This window comes from Orcinus orca, chromosome 4 (assembly GCF_937001465.1).
Source record: "Orcinus orca chromosome 4, mOrcOrc1.1, whole genome shotgun sequence".
NCBI lineage: Eukaryota > Metazoa > Chordata > Mammalia > Artiodactyla > Delphinidae > Orcinus > Orcinus orca.
In genome coordinates, this window is record NC_064562.1 from 152,874,407 (window position 1) to 152,885,570 (window position 11,164).

Below are 11,164 nucleotides of genomic sequence, written 5' to 3' on the forward strand. Positions count from 1 at the left end.
GGTTTTTTTGTTTTTTGGGGTTTTTTTTGCAGTACGTGGGCCTCTCACTGTTGTGGCCTCTCCCATTGCGGAGCACAGGCTCCAGACGCGCAGGCTCAGCGGCCATGGCTCACAGGCCCAGCTGCTCCGCAGCGTGTGGGATCTTCCCGGACCAGGGCACGAACCCGTGTTCCCTGCATCGGCAGGCGGACTCTCAACCACTGCGCCACCAGGGAAGCCCACAAAATTGTTTTGAATGAAGTTAAAGACAACTAAGCACTACTAGAGCCATCTTATGGAAAAACACGAGTGAACTTTTTGATCAACCCAAATAGCTTTTGATGGTTAATGGCCTGAAAACTTTTATGATTTAAATATTTTAATTTGACTGATTTGTTCCCATCTCTGCTGTTCTGTGTGTCAGTCACTTATAAGTTTAGGATCTGATATCCTGTAAGTTAGAAATTATTTCTGTTTATGGGTGGATCTGCTTTGGAAATGAAATTTGGGTTGAAGGTTAGAAGATGGCATCACAGCCAGGGAACGGGAATTTTGTGGGGGGGAGATCTGTTATAACCAGAGACCCAGGAGGCTTCCTGGGTCCTGCTTTCTCACTCACACCACATCCCATCTGTCACCAGGTCCTGTTGATTCTGCCTCCAAAATCTTCTTGCATCTGTTCCCTCCCCTCCTCATCGTGTTGTTCCTTTTGTCCATACTCTCAGCAACTCTAAGCTGAACCGGGCAAGAGCCTCAGCCCTGGTTTCCTTGCCTTCAGTCTGGTCCTCTTCATTTCATTTCTCAAACTACAGTCAAAGTGACCTTATCAAGCATGAACCTGATGATGAAGCACCCCTACTTGTCTCTGTCTCGCCTCTCCTCTCTCTGTATTCTCCTTCTGCACCACTTATGCAAACGTCCACAGTCCCCTGAGCGCTGCCAGCATCCTCCACCCTTTGTGCTTTGTAAGCATACTTTTCTTCTGGCCACAGTGCTCTTTCCTCTTCTGTTCATCCAGAAAACTCCTGTTTATCCTCTAAGACGCAGCTCCAGTGTCTCCTCTCATGTGAAGTCTTCTTCCGTGTTCCCTTCACTTGTTGAAGCAGCCCTGGCCATTGTCCTCCTTATCACGTTGTCCTGCATGTCAACTATTCATTGTCAGGTCTACTCCTTCACCAGACTGTGAGCGCCAAAGAACAGGGATAATCTTTACACTTCCCACACTCAGACAAACAGTGGGTGTTAGAGAATTTTTCTAAAAATCTAGGGTACTAGAATTTATTAGATTGCTAATTGTAATTTATATTGACATAAAATAATTTAGCTTAGAAATTAATACTTACTCGTTTGGAGGAAAGACTTTACTTCTTCGGCATTTTTATTGCCTCTAGAAAAATATTTTCTAGTTTGTGAAGGAAACAATTTATTTAATGACCTGTGTTTCTCCTCATCTGATAAGCTCGTCAACATGAACAAATCGGTTTTCTAGAATTGTGCTGTCCAGCATAAGCACTACATGTGGCCGTTGAGCTCTGGATGTGTGGCCAATCTGAATGGAGAAGTGCTGATTCAGATTCTGACTAACTAGTATGACAATGAGAATTTTTGTTTTGTTTTGAATGAGTTAGTTGAATACATTCAGATGTGTTTCATTTGAAACATGGATCCCTATTCTCTGGATAACAGAATATGATTTGATGGGGTTTTTTTGTTTGTTTTTTAAAATATTTATTTATTTATTTATTTAATTTATTTAGGCCGCACAGGGTCTTAGTTGCAGCATGCGTGATCTTTAGTTGCGGCATGCAGACTCTTTAGTTGCAGCAGTCAGGCTTCTTAGTTGCGGCATGCAACTCTTAGCTGTGGCATGCATGCAGGATCTAGTTCCCCAACCAGGGATCGAACCTGGGCCCCCTGCATTGGGAGCACAGAGTCTTACCCACTGGACCACCAGGGAAGTCCCTGATTTGATGTTTTATGCACAAAAGTAAAAACACTTAAAAATGTCAATTGGGCTAAAAGTGAATGTTCACAATATAGTATATACAGTGAGAAATGGAAGGGAAACAGAATTTCCACAAGCTGTGAAACCACATTACTGTACTGGTGAGAAATCTTAAGGGTTACTTCAACCATAAGGTTAAGGTGAATGTTAACATAGCTGACATGGCTGTTGGTCTGAAGAGGTCAAACAGTAAAATGACCTGAACAGCTGCAGGTCTGGAAACTTTAGCACTTTAACACTTTAGCACTCAATCTCTGTTGTTATTCTGTCAAAGGAGAGCATTTAAAAGCCACTCCCCAGCTCGTCAAGTGCAGACAGAACACAGAAGACCCAGGGTGCTGAGATTCAGGGAAGTCCGAGGGCTGCAGGGTCCCTCGCCTGGAAAGAGGACCATTCCCTAGTGACCAGTGGTGGGCAGTGGAAATTGTGCAGAGGGTACTGGAAAGGGGAAAAAGCCCTGACGATGCAGGTGATGATGACACAAGCAGAGGCGGAGGACAAAGCCTGGAACCCAGGAAAAGAGCCAACATGAAACAAGAATGATGACCGTCTCCAGTGAGGGGTCAGTCCAGGCAGAAGAGAAATAGCAACTAGATCTGAACAGGAGCTGGAAATATATGTATGTCTATGATTGCTGCCTAGTCTATAGAACTGTGTTTAATTTAACCAGAAAGTAAACTGTATTAAGTCTTAGTTCATCTAACAGTTATCAGTAAGAACAGTACACTACTCACAAAGTTCTACTAAGTAAGAGACTGACAAATATGTCTAGGCATGGGTGACCTGATGCAGAAGCTTATTAGTTTCTGGTCTCAGTTCTTTTTTTTTCTTTCAGAGATCATTGAAATTTAGTTAATCACATTGCATTTAGTCATAAGATACTTGTTTCCTCCACTTGCCTGTCACCTCATCAAAGGCAAATTTTCTGCCGAGTTCATGGTTCACTCCAGTACCTCCCACAGTTCCTAGCACAAAATAAATGGCCAATAAATTCTTGATGAAGGAATGGAAAAAAAGAAAAAGAGATATGGATTAAGCATTCAACTCAAGAAGGCAGAAGCCAATCAAAATAGAATAATAATGTAAGCAGAAATTAATAAAACAGAAGGCAAACATACAATAGCATATGAAACCAAAAGCTGGTTCATTGAAAAGACTAATAAAATAGAAACATCTTTTGCAAGTCTAATAAAAATGACAGGCACACACAAATAATACTCCAAATGAAAAAGATCACAATTGTAATTGTAAAATAGTAAGAAAACGTTACAAATAACGTCTATGCCAAATAAATTTGAACACTTAGAGGAAAATATTTTTCTCAGCAACCACACATTACCAAACATAGCTCAAGAAGAAACAGGAATCTTGAATATCACAATAACTATTAAAGAAACTAGACAGATAATAAAAAGAACCGTTCCCATCCCTTCTTCCAGAGAGGAAAAGGCACCAAACCTAGGCATTTCACAAGCAAGTTTCACCAATCCTTTGAGGTACAGAGAGTCACTATCTAATGAATTTTTTTTTCCTTTAAAAACAAAACTTTTACCAGATATAATCTGCACAATAATATGCACTAATCTTAAGGCTATTTCTTGATGAACTTTTACAAATGTATGTATGCACACAGTTACCACCTGGATCAATAAATAGAACATCCTCGCTGTTCCCCAAAGCTCCCTCCTGCCTCTTTTGTGTCACACCCCCCTTCCTGGAAGCAATCATGACTCCCATTCAGATGGCCGCGGGTTAATTTCACTTCATGCTCATGAAATCACTGAGGATTGTACTGAATAGTTTCTTATGATTTTCCCCTCAACATAAGGCTCTTCAGATTTGCCCAGGCTGTTGCATGTGTCAGTAGCCAACGCTTTTCTATTGCAGCGTAGTATTATACTGTTTCATTATGTGTTGATCCATTCTCTTACTGAGAACACTTGGGCTGTTTCCAGTTTGAGACTATTAGGAATAAAGCTGGTATAAACCAGACTTTTTGTAGACGTCTGTATGAATTTCACCTGGGTATATCCTGAAGGGGAATCACTGGGCCATAGCATAGGTGTGTGTGTAACTTTATTAGAAAGTGCTATTTTCCTGTACTGGTCCGACCATTTTACACTCCAACAAGCAACGTGTGTGAGTTCTAGTTGCTTCTACTCGGCATCTTTGCTAACACCTGATATATTGTCAAGGAACGCAAGCAGCCTCTAGAAGCTGGAAGAGGCAAGAAAATGGATGGATTCTCCCCCAGAATTTCCAGAAAGGAACGCAACCCTGCTGACACCTTGACTTTAACCTAGTGAGACCCTTTTCAGACTTCTGACCTGTTAGATAATAAAGTTTTGTGGTAATTTGTTACAGCAGCAACAGGAAAACTAATACGGCAAGTCAGAAAATGGGAGACTTGTGCAAGCATATTTAGTATCCAGATTATATAAAGAGCTGCTACAAATCAATGAGATACTCTCCCCTCACTGGGCAGAAGATGCGAAGAAACAATTCACAAAGAGGAAAGCTGAATCACCAGTCAATGTGAAAAGATGTTCAATCTCCCTGGTAATTAGGAAAACACAAATTGAAACAGTGTTACATGGACTGACCTGTATCCGCCCCCTCCCATTCACATGTTGAAATGCTGATCTCCAATGTGATTGTATTTGGAGATGGGGCCTTTAGGGTAGTAATTAAGGTTAAATGAGGCCAGAGGGTTAGGACCGTAATCCCATAGGTGTCCCTGTAAGAGTAAGTTACCAGATCTCCCCCTCTCTCAGCCAACACACAGGAAAGGCCATGTGAGCACACAGGAAGAGAGCCCTCACCAGAACTCAACCATGCTGGCACCTTGGTCTTGGACTCCTGGCCTCCAGAGTTGTGGGAAAATAAATTTCTGTCATTTAAGCCACCCAGTCTGCGGTATTTTGTCATGGCAGCCCAAGCAGACTAATATACATGTAAGATAACATTTCATGCCCTTCAGGAACAAAAGTTTGAGAGTCTGATAACTCCACGTGCTAGCAAGAGTGGAAAGGAAGGAAGATGAGGGAGGGAAAAGAGGAGGAAGGGGACTTATACATCAACAAGGATAACAAAATCATACACACACACAGAGCAACAGCACCGACCTGAAGTTTAAATCACATAAAACAATACACTCCATATTGTTACCTACAAACCTAAACAGCCAAAGTGCAGAGAGACCTTGGTTATCTCCGGGGAATGCGGGAAGGGCCTGGGATCTTGGAAAGATACACGAAGTGTCTCCAGTATATCTGCATGTTTTTTTCTTAAAGAAATGAAATACAGCAAAATGTTAAGATCTGTTGGCAGTGGGCACTGGGGTGCTTGTTATACTATCTTCTACACTTTGAACTCTTACACAATTAAAGAAACCACATTCACATTAAATTAGGAACGTTTCTCAAAACAGAAACAGATTCATAGACACCGAGAACAAACTGGTGGTTGCCAGGGCGGAGGGGGTGCTGGGGGGATGAGTGAAATAGGTGGGAGAGATTAAGAGGTACACATTTCCAGGTATAAAGTAAATAAATTACAGGGATGTAATGTACAGCATAAGGAATATAGCCAAGAATATTTTAATATCCTTGTATGGTGACAAATGGTAACTAGGTCTATCATGGTGATCATTTTGTAATGTACAGAAATACCAAAGCACTATGTTGTACACCTAAAATTAATATAATACTGTAAGTCAATTATACTTCAAAAAAAAATTAGAAATGCTCTCTCCGCCATCTTTCCGCGCCACCATAACAGTGGGCACGAATGCCCCGGCCGATGCTCTCAAGAGCATCAACAATGCCGAAAATAGACGCCAAAGCCAGGTTCTTACTAGGCTGTCCTCCAAACTCACTGTCCACTTTCCAACTGTGATGATGAAGCATGGCTCCACTGGAGAATCTGATCACCTGTGATCCCATGATCACAGAGCTGGGAAAATTGTCGTGAAGCTCTCAGGCAGGCTAAACAAGTGTGGAGTGATCAGCCCAGATTTGATGTGCAACTCAAAGATCTAGAAAAATGGCAGAGTAACCTGCTCCCGTCCCGTCAGTTTGGTCCCTTTGGACTGACAACCTCAGCTAGCAACATGGTCCATGAAGCAAGATGAAAACACACAGGAGGGAAAATCCTGGGATTCTTTTTCTAGGGATGAAATACATTCATGCAAATAAAATGCCTCAATGGAAAAAAATCAGAAATGTTTATCAATGTTTCAATTGTCAAAAATGAAAATACTTTTTCCCTTTTTTTTTTTTGGCCATGCCGCATGACTTGTGGGATCTTAGTTCCCCGACCAGGGATCGAACCCTACAGTTCGATCAGTGAAAGTGATACAGTGAAAGTGCGGAGTCCTAACCACTGGACCGCCAGGGAATTCCCATACTTTTTCTTTTTTATTGGAAAACATTTTGGCTAAAATTATCATTACCAGAAGAAATCAAAAATGAAAAATCTAAGCTTATTATTTTTTAAATTTATTTAGTTAGTTAGTTTTGGCTGCATTGGGTCTTTGTTGCTGCGCGGGCTTTCTCTAGTTGCAGTGACCAGGGGCTACTCTTCGTTGCAGTGCACGGGCTTCTCATTGCGGTGGCTTCTCTTGTTGCGTAGCATGGGCTCTAGGTGCGCGGGCTTCAGTAGTTGTAGCACGTGAGCTCAGTAGTTGTGGCTCGCGGGCTCTAGAGTGCAGGCTCAGTAGTTGTGGCGCACGGGTTTAGTTGCTCCGCGGCATGTGGGATCTTCCCGGACCAGGGCTCAAACCCGTGTGCCCTGCATTGGCAGGCGGATTCTTAACCACTGCTCCACCAGGGAAGCCCTAAGCTTAATTTTATTTATTTATTTATTCATTTATTTTTGGCTGCTTTGGGTCTTCATTGCTGCGCACTGGCCTTCTATAGCTGCAGCGAGCCGGGGGCTACACTTCGTTGCTCTGCAGCATGTGGGATCCTCCCGGACCAGACCCCGAACCCGTGTCCCCTGCATTGGCAGGCAGACTCTCAACCACCGCGCCACCAGGGAAGCCCCTAAGCTTAATTTTTTAGGTTATAAAGATAACCAATACAAGAATTAAAAACAGTGATATAATTATATTGATAAGGGAAAAGAAGATGGAGTTGGTTTAAGTGAGCTATCTCCTCATGAGGCTCAGAAAAGTCTGAATTTGATCAACACTATACTTTAGAAACGCAACAGTAATCAGGAAGATAACTAAAATAGAACCCAAGAAAAGAATCAATGTGGCTGCACCTGGGGAGGTGTCTTTGTTTGGGCCACTATAATGGAATACCACAGACTGGGTGGCTTATAAGCAACAGAAATTTATTTATCAAGGCACTGGCAGCTTTGGTGTCTGGTGAGGACCTGCTTCCTGGCTCATAGACGGTGTCTTCTGTGTCTTCACGTGGCACGAGGGGCAAGGGAGCTCCCTGGGGTCTTGTTTAAAAGGGACTTGTAGCATTCCGAGGGCTCCACCCTCATGACTTAATCATCTCCTAATACAATCACACTAGGGATTATGCTTCAACATATGCATTCTGCAGGGACACAAACATTCAGTCTATAGTAGAAGGAGTAGAATGGAGAAGGTTAGGGCTCTTTATTAAAAGTCCTTCTATTCTCTGATTTTCAAAAATTATTGGTTATTTGGAAATGTGTTTTTAAACACATAGAACAGAAGCGGTGGAGCTGATTTTGTCCTTGGCTCTATGAGAGGCACTCCTACAAGACTGCACCATGTTTAGCCCACGTGAATGTGGGAGCATTGTTTTTCAAAACAACACTCAGAAAAAGAGATGTAGGTTTACAATGCAAAAGCTCAAGCACAGTGTCTCTGCCAGGAAGTGAGACTAGTTAGCACAGCAGTAAGGGCGCAGCAAAGGTAACACTGTCCTGTGTCCTTTGAACTAGGACTCTCTTTCAATTCGGTAGAGACAAAGATTTACATTCTGAAAGAAACGCACGCGTGCCTGGCCTTTGGCTAACCTCATAACTAGTGCTGGCTGGCCCTGCTGTCTTTGCTAGTGATGAACATGTAAACATGGAGAGGGAACCTACCGGCTGCACTGCAGATACAATTAAACACTTAATCCAGACTTAATAAGAAATTAACACAACACTAAATCATCCATACTTCAATAAAATTTTAAAAAAATGAATAATAAAATAATACTGATTTAATAAAAACAATAAAAACGTTCATTCAAAACAAAATAAAAAGCACTTAGCATTTACAAGTATGGAGCCAACTGACATCCCAAAGTTGAATAAAATCTCAGGTTTTGCTCCCTATTTCCAGACTGCTAGTCTAAAAAGATAGCTTATTTTGAAACTTCAATTTCTGGTTATCACCAGTACTGAGAGACTTCCTAAGATGTGCTCTTTTGTCCTTCAGCCAGCATTTGGAATTTGCAGAGAACAGACTGAGTGCCATTACAGCGCTGGGTGCCAGTGACACAGAAGGGGAGACCCAAAGCTGCCCCGGGGGATGCCCAGTGCAGCAAGAGCTCCTCCTGGGCACAGCAGTGGCTCAAGGGACGGAGCTCAAGGGATGGAGTGACCAGGCCTCTTGCAGGAATGTGGACGTTCCCCAGAAAAGACTCTGGAGCTGGAACAGGAAGGAAGAAGACGACTGCAGGCAGAAAAAAGCCTGGAGGCGTGAAGTGGTGTGACACGCTCAGCTGCTGTGGACAAGGAGAGGAGAGCAGGCCAGTGGTCAGACAGGACCCTGTGGGCCATGATGAACTAAGGCGTTTGTTCTTGACCTGGAATGAAGCTCCAGGGCCAAATTTTAAACAGAGAACAAATCTGGGTTTTAGAAAGTGTTCTAGCAGCATTGGGGATGATAAAAGAGAAGCAGCTCTGGAAGTAGAGAGCAGCTAGGAAACCACTGCCCTCAGTCAACTTACGAGGTGTCGAGAACCATCTAAGGGGGTACTGGGTGAAGACAGAGACAAAGAAATGGACAACAGAAATAATGAAGCTTAAGGATAAACAAGATTCAAGGACCTCCTGCATGTGGGAATTCAGGAAGAGAAAAGCTATGCTTTTGGAAAGTCTAAGAATGAGACAAGGAATCAGGTTCAAGGTCAATTAAATGATCACAACTGCAATGTTAAAATGCCAGCTTTTCATCATGACTCTGGACATAATAAAATCTACAACCACAACTACTATGCTTATTTACTGAGCACTTTCTAAGCGCCAAGCACTGTACCACGTTATTCCATGCAGTCCCCTCGTCAACACCATGAAGCAGGATGGTTGTAAGTCCAGCTTTACAGAACAGGAGAATTAGGCCTAGGAACTAGCTGGGATAACGTCCATAAAGAATTGAGCACGATGCCTGGACAAAGCAATCCCTCATTAACGGTAGCTATTCCTAGCTATCAATCATGAGGCTCTGCAGCCATACTTGAACATGCTTTATTCCCTCCGTATCAAGCCAATCCTAATCAACACCTTTCCTCTTGAAAGGCACTTGGGATACAAACGGGAAGGGGGGGAGCTTAAAAAGAAAACAAACCCCCCAAATCTGAAATAGCTGTGTTCCAGGTTAATTTCTCTCACAGAACGTTATACACTATTCTAAGCACAAGATGAACTTATTGATGCTTCTCAACAGCATCCAAGTCACCAGGAGCACCACTTGGCCGACATCTGCGCCCAGGAATCCGGAAGCCCTGGGAGATGGAGCATAAAACACTTCTTCCAGGTTGTCTTAAATATACATCCTTCGGTGGGCACTTACGCTGTTCCCAGCACAAACATGAAGCAGCTGCTCCCACCCGGACTCCCTAAGAGGGAAGCTGCGGAAGAACTATGGGTGGTCCCTGCCGCCCGCTCTCCCATCTCTCGGGAGGCCGGAGAGGGGACGCTCGGTATTCCACAGAGAACTCTACTCCTGGGGTCTCTGAGCAGAAGGGCTGCGCCAACTGCTGCTTCTACGTTGCTATCAGGGTGAATTGTAACTAACGTGCTCAATCTATCTCTAAGTCGGGCTAAAACCCACTCCACACACCGTAAAGTCTCGGACACCACTAAACCTCAAAACCAAGAATCGATGTTAAAGTAACACTCTAAAAACACTAACGGAAGGGTCTCCCGGGTTAGTTTACAGGATTTTCTTCTTGGTCCTTTAAAGAGCACAAAGGCGCGGTTCTTGTTTGCTGGCTTCGCTCGCCGGTCCGGCTTCCTCCCTCGGGGACAGAACACGGCTCGCCTGGTGCTGAAGCCACACTGCGACCCGAGGTTCCGGAGGAAGAGCAGGACAGGGAACAAGCTCACACTAACAAGAGCAGAGCGCAGGCCACCTTCACCTGCGTCCGGAGGCGCCGAAAGGCGACGGGGCGGCTTAAGCTTTACGTGCCCAAGCTGACCACTCGCCGACTGACCACTGCTGAGAGTGAGGCTGCGCGGACCCCGGGTCCGGATTCCACAGAAAATCTGGGGTCCGCAGCAGGGTCGGGGTTCTGCTTGGGACCAGGGTTCAGGTCCTAAGGGGATCAGGACTCCAGCGGGGGTCGGGGCGCCGCTGTGCACCCACCTTGGCGCGCTTTCAGCAGCATCGAGTTGGCCAAGAGGTTCTCGAGCTCCATGGACGACCGCCGCCGCCGCGACCAAGCTTTGTGGACTCGAGGAGGCGAGGTGGCGACCGGGGGCGGCGGTGGGGCAGCCTCCGCGCATCGCTCGCCCAACGCCGGGTCCGGTCCCGCACTGGGCCGCCGCTTCTCCTCGTCCTCCTGCTGCTGTTGCTGCTTCTGCCGCTGCCGCCGCCGCCGCCGCCGCCGCTGCGTCGGACGCTGCCGGCGCCGCGACGCCTCGCCCTCGGGACCCGGGACTGCGGCCCAGGAGGGGTCGGGCCGAGCCCCCGCGGTCACCCCCGCCGCGCCGTGGCCCGGGCTGTCGGCCCCATCGCCCGGGGAGGCGCTCACTGGCCGGGGAACCACCCCCCGGCGACGACGGCTCCGGCCAACGGCTCCCCAGACGAGGGAGCCAGAGCGCTGCGCTCCACGGACCCCGAAGCTGGGGCGCTACCGCGCGGGCCGGGACCGCTCCCAGAAGGCCCCGCACGGGGCGGAGGCGGTGGGGCGCGAGCGCGGCCTGCTGGGAGTTGTAGTTGCTCAGCCTATGGGCGGGTAAGCTGAGCGGGGGCTTGTCAGT

At 45.7% G+C, this 11,164-nt stretch overlaps 1 protein-coding gene across 1 annotated transcript in view; it reads right to left on the bottom strand.

Moving 5' to 3' along the window:
- Nucleotides 1–11,164, bottom strand: part of GRK4 (G protein-coupled receptor kinase 4) — a 42,195-nt gene that overhangs the window by 30,877 nt on the left and 154 nt on the right. Inside the window, exon 2 of the mRNA XM_049708919.1 lies at nt 10,548–11,129. Within this exon, the coding sequence (XP_049564876.1) occupies nt 10,548–11,129 (582 nt within the window). The remainder of the gene's footprint in view (nt 1–10,547; nt 11,130–11,164) is intronic.